Source organism: Salmo salar, chromosome ssa12, assembly GCF_905237065.1.
Source record: "Salmo salar chromosome ssa12, Ssal_v3.1, whole genome shotgun sequence".
Classification (NCBI taxonomy): Eukaryota; Metazoa; Chordata; class Actinopteri; order Salmoniformes; family Salmonidae; genus Salmo; species Salmo salar.
This window is the reverse complement of record NC_059453.1, coordinates 867,435-895,114: the sequence shown is the minus strand read 5'-3', so window position 1 is coordinate 895,114 and position 27,680 is coordinate 867,435. Positions and strand designations below refer to the sequence as shown.

The window sequence follows — 27,680 nt, the reverse complement described above, 5'->3', positions numbered from 1 at the left end:
ATCCTTCATGTCTCTGGGTGGTGTAGAATGTATCCTTCATGTCTCTGGGTGGTGTAGAATGCCTCTCGGTGGTGTAGAATGTATGTGTCATGTCTCTGGGTGGTGTAGAATGTATCCTTCATATCTCTGGGTGGTGTAGAATGTATCCTTCATGTCTCTGGGTGGTTTAGAATGTATCCGTCATGTCTCTGGGTGGTGTAGAATGTATCTTTCATATTTCTGGGTGGTGTAGAATGTATCCTTCATATCTCTGGGTGGTGTAGAATGTATCCTTCATATCTCTGGGTGGTGTAGAATGTCTCCTTCATATCTCTGGGTGGTGTAGAATGTATCCTTCATATCTCTGGGTGGTGTAGAATGTATCCTTCATATCTCTGGGTTGTGTAGAATGTCTCCTTCATATCGCTGGGTGGTGTAGAATATATCCTTCATGTCTCAGGGTGGTGTAGAATATATCTGTCATATCTCTGGGTGGTGTCGAATGTCTCCTTCATGTCTCTGGGTGGTATAGAATGTATCCTTCATGTCTCTGGGTGGTGTAGAATGTATCTGTCATATCTCTGGGTGGTGTAGAATGTATCCGTCATATCTCTGGGTGGTGTAGAATGTATCCGTCATGTCTCTGGGTGGTGTAGAATGTCTCCTTCATATCTCTGGGTGGTGTAGAATGTATCCTTCATATCTCTGGGTGGTGTAGAATGTATCCGTCATCTCTCTGGGTGGTGTAGAATGTATCCTTCATGTCTCTGGGTGGTGTAGAATGTATCCGTCATATCTCTGGGTGGTGTAGAATGTCTCATTCATGTCTCTGGGTGGTGCAGAATGTATCCTTCATATTTCTGGGTGGTGTAGAATGTAACCTTCATGTCTCTGGGTGGTGTAGAATGTCTCTGGGTGGTGTAGAATATATCCTTCATATCTCTGGGTGGTGTAGAATGTATCCGTCATATCTCTGGGTGGTGTAGAATGTATCCGTCATGTCTCTGGGTGGTGGAGAATGTCTCCTTCATATTGCTGGGTGGTGTAGTATGTCTCCTTCATGTCTCTGGGTGGTGTAGAATATATCCTTCATGTCTCTGGGTGGTGTAGAATGTATCTGTCATATCTCTGGGTGGTGTAGAATGTATCCGTCATATCTCTGGGTGGTGTAGAATGTATCTGTCATGTCTCTGGGTGGTAGAGAATGTCTCCTTCATATCGCTGGGTGGTGTAGAATGTCTCCTTCATGTCTCTGGGTGGTGTAGAATATATCCTTCATGTCTCTGGGTGGTGTAGAATGTATCTGTCATATCTCTGGGTGGTGTAGAATGTATCCGTCATATCTCTGGGTGGTGTAGAATGTATCCGTCATGTCTCTGGGTGGTGTAGAATGTATCCTTCATATCTCTGGGTGGTGTAGAATGTCTCTGGGTGGTGTAGAATGTATCGTTCATATCTCTGGGTGGTGTAGAATGTCTCTGGGTGGTGTAGAATGTCTCCTTCATGTCTCTGGGTGGTATAGAATGTATCGTTCATATCTCTGGGTGGTGTAGAATGTCTCTGGGTGGTGTAGAATGTATCCGTCATGTCTCTGGGTGGTGTAGAATGTATCTGGTTGGTGTAGAATGTAGCCATCATGTCACTGGGTGGTGTAGAATGTATCCTTCATATCTCTGGGTGGTGTAGCATGTCTCTGGGTGGTGTAGAATGTATCCTTCATATCTCTGGGTGGTTCAGAATGTATCCGTCATGTCTATGTGTGGTGTAGAATGTATCCGTCATGTCTCTGGGTGGTGTAGAATGTATCCTTCATATCTCTGGGTGGTGTAGAATGTATAAGTCATGTCTCTGGCTGGCGTAGAATGTATCCGTCATATCTCTGGGTGGTGTAGAATGTATCCGTCATGTCTCTGGGTGGTGTATAATGTCTCCTTCATATCACTGGGTGGTGTAGAATGTCTCCTTCATATCTCTGGGTGGTGTAGAATGTCTCTGGGTGGTGTAGAATGTATCCTTCATATCTCTGGGTGGTTCAGAATGTATCCGTCATGTCTCTGGGTGGTGTAGAATGTATCCGTCATGTCTCTGGGTGGTGTAGAATGTATCCTTCATATCTCTGGGTGGTGTAGAATGTATAAGTCATGTCTCTGGGTGGTGTAGAATGTATCCGTCATATCTCTGGGTGGTGTAGAATGTATCCGTCATGTCTCTGGGTGGTGTAGAATGTCTCCTTCATATCTCTTGGTGGTGTAGAATGTCTCCTTCATATCTCTGGGTGTTGTAGAATGTCTCTGGGTGGTGTAGAATATATCCTTCATATCTCTGGGTGGTGTAGAATGTATCCGTCATGTCTCTGGGTGGTGTAGAATGTATCCTTCATATCTCTGGTTGGTGTAGAATGTATCCGTCATGTCTCTGGGTGGTGTAGAATGTATCCGTCATATCTCTGGGTGGTGTAGAATGTGTCCGTCATGTCTCTGGGTGGTGTAGAATGTCTCCTTCATATCGCTGGGTGGTGTAGAATGTCTCCTTCATGTCTCTGGGTGGTGTAGAATATATCCTTCATGTCTCTGGGTGGTGTAGAATGTATCCGTCATGTCTCTGGGTGGTGGAGAATGTCTCCTTCATATCGCTGGGTGGTGTAGAATGTCTCCTTCATGTCTCTGGGTGGTGTAGAATATATCCTTCATGTCTCAGGGTGGTGTAGAATGTATCTGTCATATCTCTGGGTGGTGTAGAATGTATCTGTCATATCTCTGGGTGGTGTAGAATGTATCCGTCATATCTCTGGGTGGTGTAGAATGTATCCGTCATGTCTCTGGGTGGTGTAGAATGTCTCCTTCATATCTCTGGGTGGTGTAGAATGTCTCCTTCATATCTCTGGGTGGTGTATAATTTATCCTTCATGTCTCTGGGTGGTGTAGAATGTATCCTTCATGTCTCTGGGTGGTGTTGAATGTATCCGTCATGTCTCTAGGTGGTGTAGAATGTATCCTTCATATCTCTGGGTGGTGTAGAATGTATCCGTCATGACTCTGGGTGGTGTAGAATGTATCCTTCATATCTCTGGGTGGTGTAGAATGTATCCTTCATATCACTGGGTGGTGTAGAATGTATCCGTCATGTCTCTGGGTGGTGTAGAATGTATCCTTCATGTCTCTGGGTGGTGTAGAATGTATCCGTCATATCTCTGGGATGTGTAGAATGTATCCTTCATATCTCTGGGTGGTGTAGAATGTCTCCTTCATGTCTCTGGGTGGTGCCAAATGTATCCTTCATATTTCTGGGTGGTGTAGAATGTATCCTTCATGTCTCTGGGTGGTGTAGAATGTCTCTGGGTGGTGTAGAATGTATCTGTCATGTCTCTGGGTGGTGTAGAATGTATCCTTCATATCTCTGGGTGGTGTAGAATGTCTCTGGGTGGTGTAGAATGTATCCTTCATGTCTCTGGGTGGTGTAGAATGTATCCTTCATGTCTCTGGGTGGTGTAGAATGTCTCTGGGTGGTGTAGAATGTATGTGTCATGTCTCTGGGTGGTGTAGAATGTATCCTTCATATCTCTGGGTGGTGTAGAATGTATCCTTCATGTCTCTGGGTGGTTTAGAATGTATCCGTCATGTCTCTGGGTGGTGTAGAATGTATCTTTCATATTTCTGGGTGGTGTAGAATGTATCCTTCATATCTCTGGGTGGTGTAGAATGTATCCTTCATATCTCTGGGTGGTGTAGAATGTCTCCTTCATATCTCTGGGTGGTGTAGAATGTATCCTTCATATCTCTGGGTGGTGTAGAATATATCCTTCATATCTCTGGGTTGTGTAGAATGTCTCCTTCATATAGCTGGGTGGTGTAGAATATATCCTTCATGTCTCAGGGTGGTGTAGAATATATCTGTCATATCTCTGGGTGGTGTAGAATGTCTCCTTCATGTCTCTGGGTGGTATAGAATGTATCCTTCATGTCTCTGGGTGGTGTAGAATGTATCTGTCATATCTCTGGGTGGTGTAGAATGTATCCGTCATAACTCTGGGTGATGTAGAATGTATCTGTCATGTCTCTGGGTGGTGTAGAATGTATCCGTCATTTCTCTGGGTGGTGTAGAATGTATCCTTCATATCTCTGGGTAGTGTAGAATGTATAAGTCATGTCTCTGGCTGGTGTAGAATGTATCCGTCATATCTCTGGGTGGTGTAGAATGTATCCGTCATGTCTCTGGGTGGTGTAGAATGTCTCCTTCATATCGCTGGGTGGTGTAGAATGTCTCCTTCATATCTCTGGGTGGTGTAGAATGTCTCTGGGTGGTGTAGAATGTATCCTTCATATCTCTGGGTGGTTCAGAATGTATCCGTCATGTCTCTGGGTGGTGTAGAATGTATCCGTCATGTCTCTGGGTGGTGGAGAATGTCTCCTTCATATCGCTGGGTGGTGTAGAATGTCTCCTTCATGTCTCTGGGTGGTGTAGAATATATCCTTCATGTCTCTGGGTGGTGTAGAATGTATCTGTCATATTTCTGGGTGGTGTAGAATGTATCCGTCATATCTCTGGGTGGTGTAGATTGTATCCATCATGTCTCTGGGTGGTGGAGAATGTCTCCTTCATATCGCTGGGTGGTGTAGAATGTCTCCTTCATGTCTCTGGGTGGTGTAGAATATATCCTTCATGTCTCTGGGTGGTGTAGAATGTATCTGTCATATCTCTGGGTGGTGTAGAATGTATCCGTCATATCTCTGGGTGGTGTAGAATGTGTCGTCATGTCTCTGGGTGGTGTAGAATGTCTCCTTCATATCTCTGGGTGGTGTAGAATGCCTCCTTCATATCTCTGGGTGGTGTATAATTTATCCTTCATATTTCTGGGTGGTGTAGAATGTAACCTTCATGTCTCTGGGTGGTGTAGAATGTCTCTGGGTGTTGTAGAATGTATCCGTCATGTCTCTGGGTGGTGTAGAATGTATCCTTCATATCTCTGGGTGGTGTAGAATGTCTCTGGGTGGTGTAGAATGTATCCTTCATATCTCTGGGTGGTTCAGAATGTATCCGTCATGTCTCTGGGTGGTGTAGAATGTATCCGTCATTTCTCTGCGTGGTGTAGAATGTATCCTTCATATCTCTGGGTGGTGTAGAATGTATAAGTCATGTCTCTGGCTGGTGTAGAATGCATCCGTCATATCTCTGGGTGGTGTAGAATGTGTCCGTCATGTCTCTGGGTGGTGTAGAATGTCTCCTTCATATCGCTGGGTGGTGTAGAATGTCTCCTTCATGTCTCTGGGTGGTGTAGAATATATCCTTCATGTCTCTGGGTGGTGTAGAATGTATCCGTCATGTCTCTGGGTGGTGGAGAATGTCTCCTTCATGTCTCTGGGTGGTGTAGAATATATCTTTCATGTCTCAGGGTGGTGTAGAATGTATCTGTCATATCTCTGGGTGGTGTAGAATGTCTCCTTCATGTCTCTGGGTGGTGTAGAATGTATCCTTCATGTCTCTGGGTGGTGTAGAATGTATCTGTCATATCTCTGGGTGGTGTAGAATGTATCCGTCATATCTCTGGGTGGTGTAGAATGTATCCGTCATGTCTCTGGGTGGTGTAGAATGTCTCCTTCATATCTCTGGGTGGTGTAGAATGTCTCCTTCATATCTCTGGGTGGTGTATAATTTATCCTTCATATCTCTGGGTGGTGTAGAATGTATCCTTCATGTCTCTGGGTGGTGTTGAATGTATCCGTCATGTCTCTGGGTGGTGTAGAATGTATCCTTCATGTCTCTGCGTGGTGTAGAATGTATCCTACATATCTCTGGGTGGTGTAGAATGTATCCTTCATATCTCTGGGTGGTGTAGAATGTATCCGTCATGTCTCTGGGTGGTGTAGAATGTATCCTTCATATCTCTGGGTGGTGTAGAATGTATCCTTCATATCACTGGGTGGTGTAGAATGGATCCGTCATGTCTCTGGGTGGTGTAGAATGTATCCTTCATGTCTCTGGGTGGTGTAGAATGTATCCGTCATATCTCTGGGATGTGTAGAATGTATCCTTCATATCTCTGGGTGGTGTAGAATGTCTCCTTCATGTCTCTGGGTGGTGCCGAATGTATCCTTCATATTTCTGGGTGGTGTAGAATGTATCCTTCATGTCTCTGGGTGGTGTAGAATGTCTCTGGGTGGTGTAGAATGTATCTGTCATGTCTCTGGGTGGTGTAGAATGTATCCTTCATATCTCTGGGTGGTGTAGAATGTCTCTGGGTGGTGTAGAATGTATCCTTAATGTCTCTGGGTGGTGGAGAATGTATCCTTCATGTCTCTGGGTGGTGTAGAATGTCTCTGGGTGGTGTAGAATGTATGTGTCATGTCTCTGGGTGGTGTAGAATATATCCTTCATATCTCTGGGTGGTGTAGAATGTATCCTTCATGTCTCTGGGTGGTTTAGAATGTATCCGTCATATCTCTGGGTTGTGTAGAATGTCTCCTTCATATAGCTGGGTGGTGTAGAATATATCCTTCATGTCTCAGGGTGGTGTAGAATATATCTGTCATATCTCTGGGTGGTGTAGAATGTCTCCTTCATGTCTCTGGGTGGTATAGAATGTATCCTTCATGTCTCTGGGTGGTGTAGAATGTATCTGTCATATCTCTGGGTGGTGTAGAATGTATCCGTCATAACTCTGGGTGGTGTAGAATGTCTCTGTCATGTCTCTGGGTGGTGTAGAATGTATCCGTCATTTCTCTGGGTGGTGTAGAATGTAACCTTCATATCTCTGGGTGGTGTAGAATGTATAAGTCATGTCTCTGGCTGGTGTAGAATGTATCCGTCATATCTCTAGGTGGTGTAGAATGTATCCGTCATGTCTCTGGGTGGTGTAGAATGTCTCCTTCATATCGCTGGGTGGTGTAGAATGTCTCCTTCATATCTCTGGGTGGTGTAGAATGTCTCTGGGTGGTGTAGAATGTATCCTTCATATCTCTGGGTGGTTCAGAATGTATCCGTCATGTCTCTGGGTGGTGTAGAATGTATCCGTCATGTCTCTGGGTGGTGGAGAATGTCTCCTTCATATCGCTGGGTGGTGTAGAATGTCTCCTTCATGTCTCTGGGTGGTGTAGAATATATCCTTCATGTCTCTGGGTGGTGTAGAATGTATCTGTCATATCTCTGGGTGGTGTAGAATGTATCCGTCATATCTCTGGGTGGTGTAGAATGTATCCGTCATGTCTCTGGGTGGTGGAGAATGTCTCCTTCATATCGCTGGGTGGTGTAGAATGTCTCCTTCATGTCTCTGGGTGGTGTAGAATATATCCTTCATGTCTCTGGGTGGTGTAGAATGTATCTGTCATATCTCTGGGTGGTGTAGAATGTATCCGTCATATCTCTGGGTGGTGTAGAATGTGTCCGTCATGTCTCTGGGTGGTGTAGAATGTCTCCTTCATATCTCTGGGTGGTGTAGAATGTCTCCTTCATATCTCTGGGTGGATTATAATTTATCCTTCATATTTCTGGGTGGTGTAGAATGTAACCTTCATGTCTCTGGGTGGTGTAGAATGTCTCTGGGTGTTGTAGAATGTATCCGTCATGTCTCTGGGTGGTGTAGAATGTATCCTTCATATCTCTGGGTGGTGTAGAATGTCTCTGGGTGGTGTAGAATGTATCCTTCATATCTCTGGGTGGTTCAGAATGTATCCGTCATGTCTCTGGGTGGTGTAGAATGTATCCGTCATTTCTCTGCGTGGTGTAGAATGTATCCTTCATATCTCTGGCTGGTGTAGAATGTATAAGTCATGTCTCTGGCTGGTGTAGAATGTATCCGTCATATCTCTGGGTGGTGTAGAATGTGTCCGTCATGTCTCTGGGTGGTGTAGAATGTCTCCTTCATATCGCTGGGTGGTGTAGAATGTCTCCTTCATGTCTCTGGGTGGTGTAGAATATATCCTTCATGTCTCTGGGTGGTGTAGAATGTATCCGTCATGTCTCTGTGTGGTGGAGAATGTCTCCTTCATGTCTCTGGGTGGTGTAGAATATATCTTTCATGTCTCAGGGTGGTGTAGAATGTATCTGTCATATCTCTGGGTGGTGTAGAATGTCTCCTTCATGTCTCTGGGTGGTGTAGAATGTATCCTTCATGTCTCTGGGTGGTGTAGAATGTATCTGTCATATCTCTGGGTGGTGTAGAATGTATCCGTCATATCTCTGGGTGGTGTAGAATGTATCCGTCATGTCTCTGGGTGGTGTAGAATGTCTCCTTCATATCTCTGGGTGGTGTAGAATGTCTCCTTCATATCTCTGGGTGGTGTATAATTTATCCTTCATATCTCTGGGTGGTGTAGAATGTATCCTTCATGTCTCTGGGTGGTGTTGAATGTATCCGTCATGTCTCTGGGTGGTGTAGAATGTATCCTTCATGTCTCTGCGTGGTGTAGAATGTATCCTTCATATCTCTGGGTGGTGTAGAATGTATCCTTCATATCACTGGGTGGTGTAGAATGTATCCGTCATGTCTCTGGGTGGTGTAGAATGTATCCTTCATGTCTCTGGGTGGTGTAGAATGTATCCGTCATATCTCTGGGATGTGTAGAATGTATCCTTCATATCTCTGGGTGGTGTAGAATGTCTCCTTCATGTCTCTGGGTGGTGCCGAATGTATCCTTCATATTTCTGGGTGGTGTAGAATGTATCCTTCATGTCTCTGGGTGGTGTAGAATGTCTCTGGGTGGTGTAGAATGTATCTGTCATGTCTCTGGGTGGTGTAGAATGTATCCTTCATATCTCTGGGTGGTGTAGAATGTCTCTGGGTGGTGTAGAATGTATCCTTCATGTCTCTGGGTGGTGGAGAATGTATCCTTCATGTCTCTGGGTGGTGTAGAATGTCTCTGGGTGGTGTAGAATGTATGTGTCATGTCTCTGGGTGGTGTAGAATGTATCCTTCATATCTCTGGGTGGTGTAGAATGTATCCTTAATGTCTCTGGGTGGTTTAGAATGTATCCGTCATGTCTCTGGGTGGTGTAGAATGTATCTTTCATATTTCTGGGTGGTGTAGAATGTATCCTTCATATCTCTGGGTGGTGTAGAATGTATCCTTCATATCTCTGGGTGGTGTAGAATGTCTCCTTCATATCTCTGGGTGGTGTAGAATGTATCCTTCATATCTCTGGGTGGTGTAGAATGTATCCTTCATATATCTGGGTGGTGGAGAATATATCCTTGATATCTCTGGTTGGTGTAGAATGTTTCCGTCATGTCTCTGGGTGGTGGAGAATGTCTCCTTCATGTCTCTGGGTGGTGTAGAATGTCTCTGGGTGGTGTAGAATGTCTCTGAGTGGTGTAGAATGTTTCCGTCATGTCTCTGGGTGGTGAAGAATGTCTCCTTCATGTCTCTGGGTGGTGTAGAATGTCTCTGGGTGGTGTAGAATGTCTCTGGGTGGTGTAGAATGTATCCTTCATATCTCTTATTGGTATAGAATGTCTCTGGGTGGTGTATAATCTATCCGTCATGTCTCTGGGTGGTGTAGAATGTATCCGTCATGTCTCTGGGTGGTGTAGAATGTATCCTTCATATCTCTGGGTGGTGTAGAATGTATCCTTCATGTCTCTGGGTGGTGTAGAATGTATCCGTCATGTCTCTGGGTGGTGGAGAATGTCTCCTTCATGTCTTTGGGTGGTGTAGAATGTATCCGTCATATCTCTGGGTGGTGTAGAATGTCTCTGGGTGGTGTATAATGTATCCTTCATGTCTCTGGGTGGTGTAGAATGTGTCCTTCATATCTCTGGGTGTAGTAGAATGTATCCTTCATATCTCTGGGTGGTGTAGATTGTATCCTTCATATCTCTGGGTGGTGTAGAATGTATCCTTCATGTCTCTGGGTGGTGTAGAATGTATCCGTCATGTCTCTGGGTGGTGTAGAATGTATGCTTCATATCTATAGGGGGTGTATAATGTATCCTTCATATCTCTGGGTGGTGGAGAATGTCTCCTTCATGTCTCTGGGTGGTGTAGAATGTCTCTGGGTGGTGTAAAATGTCTCTGGGTGGTGTAGAATGTATCCTTCATATCTCTTATTGGTGTAGAATGTCTATGGGTGGTGTAGAATGTATTCTTCATATCTCTTGGTGGTGTAGAATGTATCCGTCATGTCTCTGGGTGGTGTAGAATGTATCCTTCATATCTCTGGGTGGTGTAGAATGTATCCTTCATACCTCTGGGTGGTGTAGAATGTATCCGTCATGTCTCTGGGTGGTGTAGAATGTATCCTTCATATCTTTGGGTGGTGTAGAATGTCTCTGGGCGTTGTAGAATATATTCGACATGTCTCTGGGTGTTGGAGAATGTCTCTGGGTGGTGTAGAATGTATCCGTCATGTCTCTGGGTGGTGTAGAATGTATCCTTCATATCTCTGGGTGGTGTAGAATGTATCCGTCATGTCTTTGGGTGGTGTAGAATGTATCCTTCATATATCTGGGTGGTAGAGAATATATCCTTGATATCTCTGGTTGGTGTAGAATGTATCCTTCATGTCTCTGGGTGGTGTAGAATGTTTCCGTCATGTCTCTGGTTGGTGGAGAATGTCTCCTTCATGTCTCTGGGTGGTGTAGAATGTATCCTTCATATCTATGGGTGGTGTAAAATGTATCCTTCATGTCTCTCGGTGGTATAGAATGTCTCTGGGTGGTGTAGAATATCTCTGGGTGGTGTAGAATGTATCCGTCATGTCTCTGGGTGGTGTAGATTGTTTCTGGGTGGTGTAGAAAGTATCCTTCATATCTCTGGGTGGTGTAGAATGTATCCTTCATGTCTCTGGGTGGTGAAGAATGTATCCGTCATGTCTCTGGGTGGTGTAGAATGTATCCTTCATATCTCTGGGTGGTGTAGAATGTATCCGTCATGTCTTTGGGTGGTGTAGAATGTATCCTTCATATATCTGGGTGGTGGAGAATATATCCTTGATATCTCTGGTTGGTGTAGAATGTTTCCGTCATGTTTCTGGGTGGTGGAGAATGTCTCCTTCATGTCTCTGGGTGGTGTAGAATGTCTCTGGGTGGTGTAGAATGTCTCTGAGTGGTGTAGAATGTTTCCGTCATGTCTCTGGGTGGTGAAGAATGTCTCCTTCATGTCTCTGGGTGGTGTAGAATGTCTCTGGGTGGTGTAGAATGTCTCTGGGTGGTGTAGAATGTATCCTTCATATCTCTTATTGGTATAGAATGTCTCTGGGTGGTGTATAATCTATCCGTCATGTCTCTGGGTGGTGTAGAATGTATCCGTCATGTCTCTGGGTGGTGTAGAATGTATCCTTCATATCTCTGGGTGGTGTAGACTGTATCCTTCATGTCTCTGGGTGGTGTAGAATGTATCCGTCATGTCTCTGGGTGGTGGAGAATGTCTCCTTCATGTCTTTGGGTGGTGTAGAATGTATCCGTCATATCTCTGGGTGGTGTAGAATGTCTCTGGGTGGTGTATAATGTATCCTTCATGTCTCTGGGTGGTGTAGAATGTGTCCTTCATATCTCTGGGTGTAGTAGAATGTATCCTTCATATCTCTGGGTGGTGTAGATTGTATCCTTCATATCTCTGGGTGGTGTAGAATGTATCCTTCATGTCTCTGGGTGGTGTAGAATGTATCCGTCATGTCTCTGGGTGGTGTAGAATGTATGCTTCATATCTATAGGGGGTGTATAATGTATCCTTCATATCTCTGGGTGGTGGAGAATGTCTCCTTCATGTCTCTGGGTGGTGTAGAATGTCTCTGGGTGGTGTAAAATGTCTCTGGGTGGTGTAGAATGTATCCTTCATATCTCTTATTGGTGTAGAATGTCTATGGGTGGTGTAGAATGTATCCTTCATATCTCTGGGTGGTGTAGAATGTATCCGTCATATCTCTGGGTGGTGTAGAATGTCTCTGGGTGGTGTAGAATCTATCCGTCATGTCTCTGGGTGGTGTAGAATGTATCCGTCATGTCTCTGGGTGGTGTAGAATGTATCCTTCATATCTCTGGGTGTTGTAGAATGTATCCTTCATATCTCTGGGTGGTGTAGATTGTATCCTTCATATCTCTGGGTGTTGTAGAATGTATCCTTCATGTCTCTGGGTGGTGTAGAATGTATCCATCATGTCTCTGGGTGGTGTAGAATGTATGCTTCATATCTCTGGGGGGTGTAGAATGTATCCTTCATATCTCTGGGTGGTATAGAATGTATCCTTCATATCTCTGGGTGGTGTGGAATGTATCCTTCATATCTCTGGGTCGTGTAGAATGTGTCCTTCATATCTCTGGGTGGTGTAGAATGTATCCGTCATGTCTCTGGGTGTTGTAGAATGTCTCCTTAATATCTCTGGGTGGTGTAGAATGTCTCTGGGTGGTGTAGAATGTCTCTGGGTGGAGTAGAATGAATCCTTCATATCTCTGGGTGGTGTTGAATGTCTCTGGGTGGTGTTGAATGTATCAGTCATGTCTCTGGTTGGTGTAGAATGTATCCTTCATATCTCTGGGTGGTGTAAAATGTATCCTTCATGTCTCTGGGTGGTGTAGAATGTATCCGTCATATCTCTGGGTGGTGTAGAATGTCTCTGGGTGGTGTAGAATGTATCCTTCATGTCTCTGGGTGGTGTAGAATGTATCCTTCATATCTCTAGGTGGTGTAGAATGTATCCTTCATATCTCTGGGTGGTGTAAAAAGTATCCTTCATATCTCTGGGTCGTGTAGAATGTATCCGTCATGTCTCTGGGTGGTGTAGAATGTCTCTGGGTGGTGTAGAATGTATCCTTCATATATCTGGGAGGTGTAGAATGTCTCTGGGTGGTGTAGAATGTATCCTTCATGTCTCTGGGTGGTGTTGAATGTATGCTTCATGTCTCTGGGTGGTATAGAATGTGTCCGTCATGTCTCTGGGTGGTGTAGAATGTATCCGTCATGTCTCTGGGTGGTGTAGAATGTATCCTTCATATCTCAGGGTGGTGTTGAATGTCTCTGGGTGGTGTAGAATGTATCCTTCATGTCTCTGGGTGGTGTTGAATGTTTTTGTCATGTCTCTGGGTGGTGTAGAATGTGTCCTTCATATTTCTGGGAGGTGTAGAATGTCTCTGGGTGGTGTAGAATGTATCCGTCATGTCTCTGGGTGGTGCAGAATGTATCCGTCATGTCTCTGGGTGGTGTAGAATGTATCCGTCATATCTCTGGGTGGTGTAGAATGTATCCTTCATATCTCTGGGTGGTGTAGAATGTCATCAATCAGCTCCTATTGTTTCATACTGCAGTTAGAAGTGAATCAGCTCCTATGGTTTTATACTGCAGTTAGAAGTGAAACAAGTGAATCAGCTCCTATGGTTGTATGTTACAGTTAGAAGTGAATCAAGTGAATCAGCTCCTATGGTTTTATACTGCAGTTTGAAGTGAATCAGGTGAATCTGCTCTGATGGTTTTATACTGCAGTTTGAAGTGAATCAAGTGAATTAGCTACTATGGTTTTATACTGCAGTTAGAAGTGAATCAAGTGAATCAGCTAAAATGGTTTTATACTGCAGTTAGAAGTGAATCAGCTCCTATGGTTTTATACTGCAGTTAGAAGTGAATCAGCTCCTATGGTTTTATACTGCAGTTAGAAGGGAATCAAGTGAATCAGCTCCTATGGTTTTATGCTGCACTTAGAAGTGAATCAAGTGAATCAGCTCCTATGGTTTTATACTGCAGTTAGAAGTGAATCAGGTGAATCTGCTCCGATGGTTTTATACTGCAGTTAGAAGTGAATCAAGTGAATCAGCTACTATGGTTCTATACTGCAGTTAGAAGTGAATGAAGTGAATCAGCTCCTATGGTTTTATACTGCAGTTAGAAGTGAATCAAGTGAATGAGCTCCTATGGTTTTATTCTAGAGTTAGAAGTGAATCAGCTCCTATGGTTTTATACTGTAGTTAGAAGGAATCAAGTGAATCAGTTCCTATGGTTTTACAATGCAGTTAGAAGTGAATCAGCTCCTCTGGTTTTATACTGCAGTTAGAATTGAATCTAGTGAATCATCTATGGTTTTATACAGCAGTTAGAAGTGAATCAGGTGAATCAGCTCCTATCGTTTTATTCTGCAGTTAGAAGTGAATCAAGTGAATCAGCTCCTCTGGTTTTATACTGCAGTTAGAAGTGAATCAAGTGAATCAGCTGCTATGGTTTTATTATGCAGTTAGAAGTGAATCAAATGAAACAGTTCCTATTGTTTTATACTGCAGTTAGAAGTGAATCAGCTCCTATGGTTGTATACTGCAGTTAGAAGTGAATCAAGTGTATCATATCCTATGGTTTTATACAACAGTTAGAAGTGAATCAGCTCCTATGGTTTTATAATGCAGTTAGAAGTGAATCAAGTGATTCAGCTCCTATGGTTTTATACTTCAGATATAAGTGAATCAAGTGAATCAGCTCCTATAGTTTTATACTGCAGTTAGAAGGGAATCAAGTGAATCAACTCCTATGGTTTTATACTGCAGTTAGAGGTGAATCAAGTGAATCAGCTCCTATGGTTTTATACTGCAGTTAGAAGTGAATCAAGTGAATCAGCTCCTATGGTTTTAAACTGTTGTTAGAAGTGAATCAAGTGAATCAGCTCCTATGGTTTTATACTGCAGTTAGAAGTGAATCAAGTGAATCAGCTCCTATGGTTTTACATTTACATTTACATTTAAGTCATTTAGCAGACTTCTCTTATCCAGAGCGACTTACAAATTGGTGCATTCACCTTATGATATCCAGTGGAACAACCACTTTACAATAGTGCATCTAAATCTTTTAAGGGGGGGGGGGGGGGTTAGAAGGATTACTTTATCCTATCCTAGGTATTACTTAAAGAGGTGGGGTTTCAGGTGTCTCCGGAAGGTGTAGAATGTATCCATCATGTCTCTGGGTGGTGTAGAATGTATGCTTCATATCTATAGGGGGTGTATAATGTATCCTTCATATCTCTGGGAGGTATAGAATGTATACTTCATATCTCTGGGTGGTGTAGAATGTATCCTTCATGTCTCTGGGTGGTGTAGAATGTATCCGTCATGTCTCTGGGTGGTGTTGAATGTATCCGTCATGTCTCTGGGTGGTGTAAAATGTCTCTGGGTGGTGTAGAATGCATTCGTCATGTCTCTGGATGGTGTGGAATGTATCCTTCATATCTCTGGATCGTGTAGAATGTGTCCTTCATATCTCTGGGTGGTGTAGAATGTATCCGTCATATCGCTGCGTGGTGTAGAATGTATCCGTCATGTCTGTGGATGGTGTAGAATGTCTCCTTAATATCTCTGGGTGGTGTAGAATGTCTCTGGGTGGTGTAGAATGTCTCTGGGTGGAGTAGAATGTATCCTTCATATCTCTGGGTGGTGTTGAATGTCTCTGGGTGGTGTTGAATGTATCAGTCATGTCTCTGGGTGGTGTAGAATGTATTCTTCATATCTCTTGGTGGTGTAGAATGTATCCGTCATGTCTCTGGGTGGTGTAGAATGTATCCTTCATATCTCTGGGTGGTGTTGAATGTCTCTGGGTGGTGTAGAAAGTATCCGTCATGTCTCTGGCTGGTGTAAAATGTATCCTTCATATCTCTGGGTGGTGTAGAATGTCTCTGGGTGGTGTAGAATGTATCCTTCATATCACTCGGTGGTGTAGAATGTATCCGTCATGTCTTTGGGTGGTGTAGAATGTATCCTTCATATATCTGGGTGGTGGAGAATATATCCTTGATATCTCTGGTTTGTGTAGAATGTATCCTTCATGTCTCTGGGTGGTGTAGAATGTTTCCGTCATGTCTCTGGGTGGTGGAGAATGTCTCCTTCATGTCTCTGGGTGGTGTAAAATGTCTCTGGGTGGTGTAGAATGTATCCTTCATATCTCTTATTGGTGTAGAATGTCTCTGGGTGGTGTAGAATGTATCCTTCATATCTCTGGGTGGTGTAGAATGTATCCGTCATATCTCTGGGTGGTGTAGAATGTCTCTGGGTGGTGTAGAATCTATCCGTCATGTCTCTGGGTGGTGTAGAATGTATCCGTCATGTCTCTGGGTGGTGTTGAATGTTTTTGTCATGTCTCTGGGTGGTGTAGAATGTGTCCTTCATATCTCTGGGAGGTGTAGAATGTCTCTGGGTGGTGTAGAATATATCCGTCATGTCTCTGGGTGGTGCAGAATGTATCCGTCATGTCTCTGGGTGGTGTAGAATGTATCCGTCATATCTCTGGGTGGTGTAGAATGTATCCTTCATATCTCTGGGTGGTGTAGAATGTCATCAATCAGCTCCTATTGTTTCATACTGCAGTTAGAAGTGAATCAGCTCCTATGGTTTTATACTGCAGTTAGAAGTGAAACAAGTGAATCAGCTCCTATGGTTGTATGCTGCAGTTAGAAGTGAATCAAGTGAATCAGCTCCTATGGTTTTATACTGCAGTTAGAAGGGAATCAAGTGAATCAACTCCTATGGTTTTATACTGCAGTTAGAGGTGAATCAAGTGAATCAGCTCCTATGGTTTTATACTGCAGTTAGAAGTGAATCAAGTGAATCAGCTCCTATGGTTTTATACTGCAGTTAGAAGTGAATCGAGTGAATCAGCTCCTATGGTTTTATACTGCAGTTAGAAGTGAATCGAGTGAATCAGATCCTATGGTTTTATACTGCAGTTAGAAGTGAATCAGCTCCTATGGTTTTATACTGCAGTTAGAAGTGAATCAGCTCCTATGGTTTTATACTGCAGTTAGAAGGAATCAAGTGAATCAGCTCCTGTGGTTTTATACTGCAGTTAGAAGGAATCAAGTGAATCAGCTCCTATGGTTTTATACTGCAGTTAGAAGGGAATCAAGTGAATCAGCTCCTATGGCTTTATACTGCAGTTAGAAGTGAATCAAGTGAATCAGCTCCTATGGTTTTATACTGCAGTTAGAAGGGAATCAAGTGAATCAGCTCCTATGGTTTTATACTGCATTTAGAAGTGAATCAAGTGAATCAGCTCCTATGGTTTTATTCTTCAGTTAGAAGTGAATCAAGTGAATCAGCTCCTATGGTTTTATACTGTAGTTAGAAGTGAATCAAGTTAATCAGCTCCTATGGTTTTATTCTGCAGTTAGAAGTGAATCAAATGAATCAGTTCCTATGGTTTTATACTGCAGTTAGAAGTGAATCAGCTCCTATGGTTGTATACTGCAGTTAGAAGTGAATCAAGTGAATCAGATCCTATGGTTTTATACTACAGTTAGAAGTGAATCAGCTCCTATGGTTTGACACTGCAGTTAGAAGTGAATCAAGTGAATCAGCTCCTATGGTTTTATACTGCAGTTAGAAGGGAATCAAGTGAATCAGCTCCTATGGTTTTATACTGCAGTTAGAAGGGAATCAAGTGAATCAGCTCCTATGGTTTTATACTGCAGTTAGAAGTGAATCAGCTCCTATGGTTTTATACTGCAGTTAGAAGTGAATCAGCTCCTATGGTTTTACACTGCAGTTAGAAGTGAATCAGATCCTATGGTTTTATACTGCAGTTAGAAGTGAATCAAGTGAATCAGAGGTGGTGATGGACACAGAAACATTTAGGACTAGACATTTAGGGACAGAGGTGGTGAATACCATGAGGTTGGCTTGAACTGGAATAGACAATACCGTGGGGTTGGCTTGAACTGGAATAGACAATACCATGGGGTTGGCTTGAACTGGATTAGACAATACCGTGGGGTTGGCTTGAACTGGAATAGACAATACCGTGAGGTCGGCTTCAACTGGAATAGACAATACCGTGAGGTTGGCTTGAACTGGAATAGACAATACCGTGGGGTTGGCTTGAACTGGAATAGACAATACCATGGGGTTGGCTTGAACTGGAATAGACAATACAATGGGGTTGGCTTAAATTGGAATAGACAATACCGTGGGGTTGACTTGAACTGGAATATACAATACCGTGTGGTTTGCTTGAACTGGAATAGACAATACCATGGGGTCGGCTTGAACTGGAATAGACAATACCATGGGGTTGGCTTGAACTGGAATAGACAATACCACGGGGTTGGCTTGAACACGAATAGACAATACCATGGGGTTGGCTTGAACTGGAATAGACAATACCATGAGGTTGGCCTGAACTGGAATAGACAATACCCTGGGGTTGGCTTGAACTGGAATAGACAATACTGTGGGTTGGCTTGAAGTGGAATAGACAATACCGTGGGGTTGGCTTGAACTGGAATAGACAATACCGTGGGGTTGGCTTGAACTGGAATAGACAATACCCTGGGGTTGGCTTGAACTAGAATAGCCAATACCGTGGGGTTGGCTTGAACTGGAATAGACAATACCATGGGGTTGGCTTGAACTGGAATAGACAATACCATGGGGTTGGCTTGAACTGGAGTAGACAATACCATGGGGTTGGCTTGAACTGGAATAGACAATACCGTGGGGTCGGCTTGAAATGGAATAGCCAATATCGTGGGTTTGGCTTGAACTGGAATAGACAATACCGTTGGGGTTGGCTTGAATTGGAATAGACAATACCATGAGGTTGGCTTGAACTGGAATAGACAATACCGTGAGGTTGGCCTGAACTGGAATAGCCTCCTGATAGACTAGAACTGAACCATTAGTCCGATGCCTTGAATGAGGACGCGGATTAAAACGAGTCAGTCAGGGTCAGTTCCTGTTTGCAGGAAGAGACTGACATCCCATAATTCCCGTAGTACCTATTGGATATTCCTGTTCGGGTGCAAGCCGTCCCTTTTATAAGGAAATAAGGACGTTCCCAAAATAAGTAGAAATTTGTCAACGGAATCCAACGCTCTTCCGTGTGTGTGCGTGTGTGCGTGTGCGTGTGCGTGCGTGCGTGTGTGCGTGTGTGCGTGCGTGCGTGCGTGCGTGCGTGTGTGTGTGTGTGTGTAGGTCTGCGGGGGCTGATGATAGCAGTGATGATGGCGGCTCTGATGTCATCGTTGACCTCCATCTTCAACTCGTCCTCCACGCTCTTCACCATGGACATCTGGAAGAAGTACCGCGCCTACGCCTCGGAACGGGAGCTGCTATTGGTCGGCAGGTCAGTCACTCACGCTGGGATGGCTGCTGCTATTGGTCGGCAGGTCAGTCACTCACGCTGGAACGGCTGCTATTGGTCAGCAGGTCAGTCTATTGGTCGGCAGGTCAGTCACTCACACAGGAACAGCTGCTATTCGTCGGCAGGTCAGTCTATTGGTCGGCAGGTCAGTCACTCACACAGAAACAGCTGCTATTGGTCAGCAGGTCAGTCTATTGGTCGGCAGGTCAGTCACTCACACAGGAACGGCTGCTATTGGTCAGCAGGTCAGTCACTCACACAGGAACAGCTGCTATTGGTCAGCAGGTCAGTCTATTGGTCGGCAGGTCAGTCTATTGGTCGGCAGGTCAGTCTATTGGTCAGCAGGTCAGTCACTCACACAGGAATGGCTGCTATTGGTCGGCAGGTCAGTCACTCACACAGGAACAGCTGCTATTGGTCGGCAGGTCAGTCACTCACACAGGAACAGCTGCTATTGGTCGGCAGGTCAGTCACTCACACAGGAACGGCTGCTGTTGGTTGGCAGGTCAGTCTTTTTGTCGGCAGGTCTGTCACTCACACAGGGACGGCTGCTATTCATCGGCAGGTCAGTCTATTGGTCAGCAGGTCAGTCTATTGGTCAGCAGGTCAGTCTATTGGTCAGCAGGTCAGTCTATTGGTCGGCAGGTCAGTCACCCACAGGAACAGCTGCTATTGGTCAGCAGGTCAGTCTATTGGTCGGCAGGTCAGTCTATTGGTCGGCAGGTCAGTCTATTGGTCGGCAGGTCAGTCACTCATACAGGAACAGCTGCTATTGGTCAGCAGGTCAGTCTATTGGTCAGCAGGTCAGTCTGTTGGTCGGCAGGTCAGTCACTCACAAAGGAAGAGCTGCTATTGGTCGGCAGGTCAGTCACTCACACAGGAACAGCTGCTATTGGTCGGCAGGTCAGTCTATTGGTCGGCAGGTCAGTCACTCACACAGGAACAGCTGCTATTGGTCAGCAGGTCAGTCTATTGGTCGGCAGGTCAGTCACTCACACAGGAACAGCTGCTATTGGTCGGCAGGTCAGTCACTCACACAGGAACAGCTGCTATTGGTCGGCAGGTCAGTCACTCACACAGGAACGGCTGCTATTGGTTAGCAGGTCAGTTTTTTGGTCGGCAGGTCTGTCACTCACACAGGGACGGCTGCTATTCGTCGGCAGGTCAGTCTATTGGTCGGCAGGTCAGTCTATTGGTCGGCAGGTCAGTCTATTGGTCGGCAGGTCAGTCTATTGTTCAGCAGGTCAGTCTATTGGTCGGCAGGTCAGTCTATTTGTCAGCAGGTCAGTCTATTGGTCGGCAGGTCAGTTACCCACAGGAACAGCTGCTATTGGTCAGCTGGTCAGTCTATTGGTCGGCAGGTCAGTCTATTGGTCGGCAGGTCAGTCTATTGGTCAGCAGGTCAGTCACTCATACAGGAACAGCTGCTATTGGTCAGCAGGTCAGTCTATTGGTCAGCAGGTCAGTCTATTGGACGGCAGGTCAGTCTATTGGTCAGCAGGTCAGTCTATTGGTCAGCAGGTCAGTCTATTGGTCAGCAGGTCAGTCACTCACACAGGAACAGCTGCTATTGGTCGGCAGGTCAGTCTATTGGTCAGCAGGTCAGTCTATTGGTCAGCAGGTCAGTCTATGGGTCGGCAGGTCAGTCTATTGGTCAGCAGGTCAGTCTATTGGTCAGCAGGTCAGTCACTCACACAGGAACATCTGCTATTGGTCGGCTGGTCAGTCTATTGGTCAGCAGGTCAGTCTATTGGTCAGCAGGTCAGTCTATTGGTCAGCAGGTCAGTCTATGGGTCGGCAGGTCAGTCTATTGGTCAGCAGGTCAGTCTATTGGTCAGCAGGTCAGTCTATTGGTCAGCAGGTCAGTCACTCACACAGGAACAGCTGCTATTGGTCGGCTGGTTAGACACTGGTTCTATACTTAAAGAGATGATGTCATTGTATTTGGTTCCTAAATCTCCACTGTGTGTGTGTGTGTGTGTGTGTGTGTGTGTGTGTGTGTGTGTGTGTGTGTGTGTGTGTGTGTGTGTGTGTGTGTGTGTGTGTGTATATGGTGTGTGTGTGTGTGTGTGTGTGTGTGTGTGTGTGTGTGTGTGTGTGTGTGTGGGGGTGTGTGTGTGTGTGTATGGTGTGTGTGTGTGTGTGTAGGATAGTAACAGTGATTCTGGTGGTGATAAGCGTGGTGTGGATTCCAATCCTGCAGTCGGCCAATAGCGGACAGCTCTACGTTTACATCCAATCGGTGACCAGTTACCTGGCTCCACCCGTTACCGCTGTCTTCTCATTGGCTATCTTCTGGACCAGAACCAACGAGCAGGTAACAAACACTTTAGTCAAAAATGACAGTCGGGAAACGAACCCATGACTCTGGGTTCTATAGTATAGTTATAGTTAGGGTTATATACTGGTTTGATCAGAGGGTTCTATAGTTAGTTATATAGTCAGGGTTATATACTGGTGTGATCAGAGGGTTCTATAGTATAGTTAGTCATATAGTTAGGGTTGTTTACTGGTGTGATCAGAGGGTTCTATAGTATAGTTATATAGTTAGGGTTATATACTGGTGTGATCAGAGGGTTCTATAGTATAGTTAGTTATATAATTAGTGTTATATACTGGTGTGATTAGAGGGTTCTATAATATAGTTATATAGTTAGGGTTATAACCTGGTGTGATCAGAGGGTTCTATAGTATAGTTATATAGTTAGGGTTATATACTGGTGTGATCAGATGGTTCTATAGTATAGTTAGTTATATAGTTAGGGTTATATACTGGTGTGATCAGAGGGTTCTATAGTATAGTTAGTTATATAGTTAGGGTTATATACTGGTGTGATCAGAGGGTTCTATAGTATAGTTAGTTATATAGTTAGAGTTATATACTGGTGTGATCAGAGGGTTCTATAGTTAGTTATATAGTTAGGGTTATATACTGGTGTGATCAGAGGGTTCTATAGTATAGTTAGTTATATAGTTAGGGTTATATACTGGTGTGATCAGAGGGTTCTATAGTATAGTTAGTTATATAGTTAGAGTTATATACTGGTGTGATCAGAGGGTTCTATAGTATAGTTATATAGTTAGGGTTATAACCTGGTGTGATCAGAGGGTTCTATAGTATAGTTATATAGTTAGGGTTATATACTGGTGTGATTAGATGGTTCTATAGTATAGTTATATAGTTAGGGTTATATACTGGTGTGATCAGAGGGTTCTATAGTATAGTTATAAAGTTAGGGTTATATACTGGTGTGATCAGAGGGATCTATAGTTAGTTATATAGTTAGGGTTATATACTGGTGATCAGAGGGTTCTATAGTATAGTTAGTTATATAGTTAGGGTTATATACTGGTGTGATCAGAGGGTTCTATAGTATAGTTAGTTATATAGTTAGGGTTATATACTGGTGTGATCAGAGGGTTCTATAGTATAGTTAGTTATATAGTTAGGGTTATATACTGGTGTGATCAGAGGGTTCTATAGTTAGTTATATAGTTAGGGTTATATACTGGTGTGATCAGAGGGTTCTATAGTATAGTTAGTTATATAGTTAGGGTTATATACTGGTGTGATCAGAGGGTTCTATAGTATAGTTAGTTATATAGTTAGAGTTATATACTGGTGTGATCAGAGGGTTCTATAGTATAGTTATATAGGTAGGGTTATAACCTGGTGTGATCAGAGGGTTCTATAGTATAGTTATATAGTTAGGGTTATATACTGGTGTGATTAGATGGTTCTATAGTATAGTTATATAGTTAGGGTTATATACTGGTGTGATCAGAGGGTTCTATAGTATAGTTATAAAGTTAGGGTTATATACTGGTGTGATCAGAGGGTTCTATAGTTAGTTATATAGTTAGGGTTATATACTGGTGATCAGAGGGTTCTATAGTATAGTTAGTTATATAGTTAGGGTTATATACTGGTGTGATCAGAGGGTTCTATAGTATAGTTAGTTATATAGTTAGGGTTATATACTGTGTGATCAGAGGGTTCTATAGTTAGTTATATAGTTAGGGTTATATACTGGTGATCAGAGGGTTCTATAGTATAGTTAGTTATATAGTTAGGGTTATATACTGGTGTGATCAGAGGGTTCTATAGTATAGTTAGTTATATAGTTAGGGTTATATACTGTGTGATCAGAGGGTTCTATAGTTAGTTATATCGTTAGGGTTATATACTGGTGTGATCAGAGGGTTCTATAGTATAGTTAGTTATATAGTTAGTGTTATATACTGGTGTGATCAGAGGGTTCTATAATATAGTTATATAGTTAGGGTTATAACCTGGTGTGATCAGAGGGTTCTATAGTATAGTTATAAAGTTAGGGTTATATACTGGTGTGATCAGATGGTCTATAGTATAGTTATATAGTTAGGGTTATATGCTGGTGTGATCAGAGGGTTCTATAGTATAGTCATATAGTTAGGGTTATATACTGGTGTGATCAGAGGGTTCTATAGTTAGTTATATAGTTAGGGTTATATACTGGTGATCAGAGGGTTCTATAGTATAGTTATAAAGTTAGGGTTATATACTGGTGTGATCAGAGTGTTCTATAGTATAGTTAGTTATATAGTTAGGGTTAAGTACTGGTGTGATCAGAGGTTTCTATAGTATAGTTAGTTATATAGTTAGGGTTATATACTGGTGTGATCAGAGGGTTCTATAGTATAGTTAGTTATATAGTTAGGGTTATATACTGGTGTGATAAGAGGGTTCTATAGTTAGTTATATAGTTAGGGTTATATACTGGTGTGATCAGAGGGTTCTATAGTATAGTTAGTCATATAGTTAGGGTTATATACTGGTGTGATCAGAGGGTTCTATAGTATAGTTATATAGTTAGGATTATATACTAGTGTGATCAGAGGGTTCTATAGTATAGTTATATAGTTAGGGTTATATACTGGTGTGATCAGAGGGTTATATAGTATAGTTAGTTATATAGTTAGGGTTATATACTGGTGTTATCAGAGGGTTCTATAGTATAGTTATATAGTTAGGGTTTTATACTGGTGTGATAAGAGGGTTCTATAGTATAGTTAGTTATATAGTTAGGGTTATATACTGGTGTGATCAGAGGGTTCTATAGTATAGTTAGTTATATAGTTAGGGTTCTATAATATAGTTAGTTATATATTTAGGGTTATATACTGTTGTGATCAGAGGGTTCTATAGTTAGTTATATAGTTAGGGTTATATACTGGTGGGATCAGAGGGTTCTATAGAATAGTTAGTTATATAGTTAGGGTTATATATTGGTGTGATCAAAGGGTTCTATAGTATAGTCATATAGTTAGGGTTATACACTGGTGTGATCAGAGGGTTCTATAGTATAGTTAGTTATATAGTTAGGGTTAAGTACTGGTGTGATCAGAGGTTTCTATAGTATAGTTAGTTATATAGTTAGGGTTATATACTGGTGTGATCAGAGGGTTCTATAATATAGTTATATAGTTAGGGTTATAACCTGGTGTGATCAGAGGGTTCTATAGTATAGTTATATAGTTAGGGTTATATACTGGTGTGATCAGATGGTTCTATAGTATAGTTATATAGTTAGGGTTATATACTGGTGTGATCAGAGGGTTCTATATTATAGTAATATAGTTATGGTTATATACTGGTGTGATCAGAGGGTTCTATAGTTAGTTATATAGTGAGGGTTATATACTGGTGTGATCAGAGGGTTCTATAGTATAGTTATACAGTTAGGGTTATATACTGGTGTGATCAGAGGGTTCTATAGTATAGTTAGTTATATAGTTAGGGTTATATACTGGTGTGATCAGAGGGTTCTATAGTATAGTTAGTTATATAGTTAGGGTTATATACTGGTGATCAGAGGGTTCTATAGTATAGTTAGTTATATAGTTAGGGTTATATACTGGTGTGATCAGAGGGTTCTATAGTATAGTTAATTATATAGTTAGGGTTATATACTGGTGTGATAAGAGGGTTCTATAGTATAGTTATATAGTTAGGGTTATATACTGGTGTGATCAGAGGGTTCTATAGTTAGTTATATAGTTAGGGTTATATACTGGTGTGATCAGAGGGTTCTATAGTATAGTTAGTTATATAGTTAGGGTTATATACTGTGTGATCTGAGGGTTCTATAGTTAGTTATATAGTTAGGGTTATATACTGGTGTGATCAGAGGGTTCTATAGTATAGTTAGTTATATAGTTAGGGTTATATACTGTGTGATCAGAGGGTTCTACAGTTAGTTATATAGTTAGGGTTATATACTGGTGTGATCAGATGGTTCTATAGTATAGTTATATAGTTATGGTTATATACTGGTTTGATCAGAGGGTTCTATAGTATAGTTATATAGTTAGGATTATATACTGGTGTGATCAGAGGGTTCTATAGTATAGTTATATAGTTAGGGTTATATACTGGTTTGATCAGAGGGTTCTATAGTATAGTTAGTTATATAGTTAGGGTTATATACTGGTTTGATCAGAGGGTTCTATAGTATAGTTAGTTATATAGTTAGGGTTATATACTGGTGTGATCAGAGGGTTCTATAGTTAGTTATATAGTTAGGGTTATATACTGGTGTGATCAGAGGGTTCTATAGTTAGTTATATAGTTAGGGTTATATACTGGTGTGATCAGAGGGTTCTATAGTATAGTCATATAGTTAGGGTTATATACTGGTGTGATCAGAGGGTTCTATAGTTCGTTATATAGTTAGGGTTATATACTGGTGTGATCAGAGGGTTCTATAGTATAGTTATAAAGTTAGGGTTATATACTGGTGTGATCAGAGGGTTCTATAGTATAGTTAGTTATATAGTTAGGGTTATATACTGGTGATCAGAGTGTTCTATAGTATAGTTAGTTATATAGTTAGGGTTATATACTGGTGTGATAAGAGGGTTCTATAGTTAGTTATATAGTTAGGGTTATATACTGGTGTGATCAGAGGGTTCCATAGTATAGTTAGTCATATAGTTAGGGTTGTTTACTGGTGTGATCAGAGGGTTCTATAGTATAGTTAGTTATATAGTTAGGGTTATATACTGGTGTGATCAGAGGGTTCTATAGTATAGTTATATAGTTAGGGTTATATACTGGTGTGATCAGAGGGTTCTATAGTTAGTTATATAGTTAGGGTTATATACTGGTGTGATCAGAGGGTTCTATAGTATAGTTAGTTATATAGTTAGGGTTATATACTGTGTGATCTGAGGGTTCTATAGTTAGTTATATAGTTAGGGTTATATACTGGTGTGATCAGAGGGTTCTATAGTATAGTTAGTTATATAGTTAGGGTTATATACTGTGTGATCAGAGGGTTCTACAGTTAGTTATATAGTTAGGGTTATATACTGGTGTGATCAGATGGTTCTATAGTATAGTTATATAGTTATGGTTATATACTGGTTTGATCAGAGGGTTCTATAGTATAGTTATATAGTTAGGATTATATACTGGTGTGATCAGAGGGTTCTATAGTATAGTTATACAGTTAGGGTTATAACCTGGTGTGATCAGAGGGTTCTATAGTATAGTTAGTTATATAGTTAGGGTTATATACTGGTGTGATCAGAGGGTTCTATAATATAGTTATATAGTTAGGGTTATAACCTGGTGTGATCAGAGGGTTCTATAGTATAGTTATATAGTTAGGGTTATATACTGGTGTGATCAGATGGTTCTATAGTATAGTTATATAGTTAGGGTTATATACTGGTGTGATCAGAGGGTTCTATATTATAGTAATATAGTTATGGTTATATACTGGTGTGATCAGAGGGTTCTATAGTTAGTTATATAGTGAGGGTTATATACTGGTGTGATCAGAGGGTTCTATAGTATAGTTATACAGTTAGGGTTATATACTGGTGTGATCAGAGGGTTCTATAGTATAGTTAGTTATATAGTTAGGGTTATATACTGGTGTGATCAGAGGGTTCTATAGTATAGTTAGTTATATAGTTAGGGTTATATACTGGGTGATCAGAGGGTTCTATAGTATAGTTAGTTATATAGTTAGGGTTATATACTGGTGTGATCAGAGGGTTCTATAGTATAGTTAGTTATATAGTTAGGGTTATATACTGGTGTGATAAGAGGGTTCTATAGTATAGTTATATAGTTAGGGTTATATACTGGTGTGATCAGAGGGTTCTATAGTTAGTTATATAGTTAGGGTTATATACTGGTGTGATCAGAGGGTTCTATAGTATAGTTAGTTATATAGTTAGGGTTATATACTGTGTGATCTGAGGGTTCTATAGTTAGTTATATAGTTAGGGTTATATACTGGTGTGATCAGAGGGTTCTATAGTATAGTTAGTTATATAGTTAGGGTTATATACTGTGTGATCAGAGGGTTCTACAGTTAGTTATATAGTTAGGGTTATATACTGGTGTGATCAGATGGTTCTATAGTATAGTTATATAGTTATGGTTATATACTGGTGTGATCAGAGGGTTCTATAGTATAGTTATATAGTTAGGGTTATATACTGGTGTGATCAGAGGGTTCTATAGTATAGTTATATAGTTAGGGTTATATACTGGTTTGATCAGAGGGTTCTATAGTATAGTTAGTTATATAGTTAGGGTTATATACTGGTTTGATCAGAGGGTTCTATAGTATAGTTAGTTATATAGTTAGGGTTATATACTGGTGTGATCAG

At 42.0% G+C, this 27,680-nt stretch overlaps 1 protein-coding gene across 5 annotated transcripts in view; it reads left to right on the top strand.

Moving 5' to 3' along the window:
- slc5a10 (solute carrier family 5 member 10) overlaps positions 1–27,680 on the top strand; it is a 525,088-nt gene that overhangs the window by 358,901 nt on the left and 138,507 nt on the right. For all 5 annotated transcript variants that reach the window (XM_045690472.1, XM_045690471.1, XM_045690475.1 and 2 more), the window contains 2 exons: positions 18,842–18,992; positions 21,159–21,327. In XM_045690472.1, coding sequence (XP_045546428.1) covers positions 18,842–18,992; positions 21,159–21,327 — 320 coding nt within the window. The remainder of the gene's footprint in view (positions 1–18,841; positions 18,993–21,158; positions 21,328–27,680) is intronic.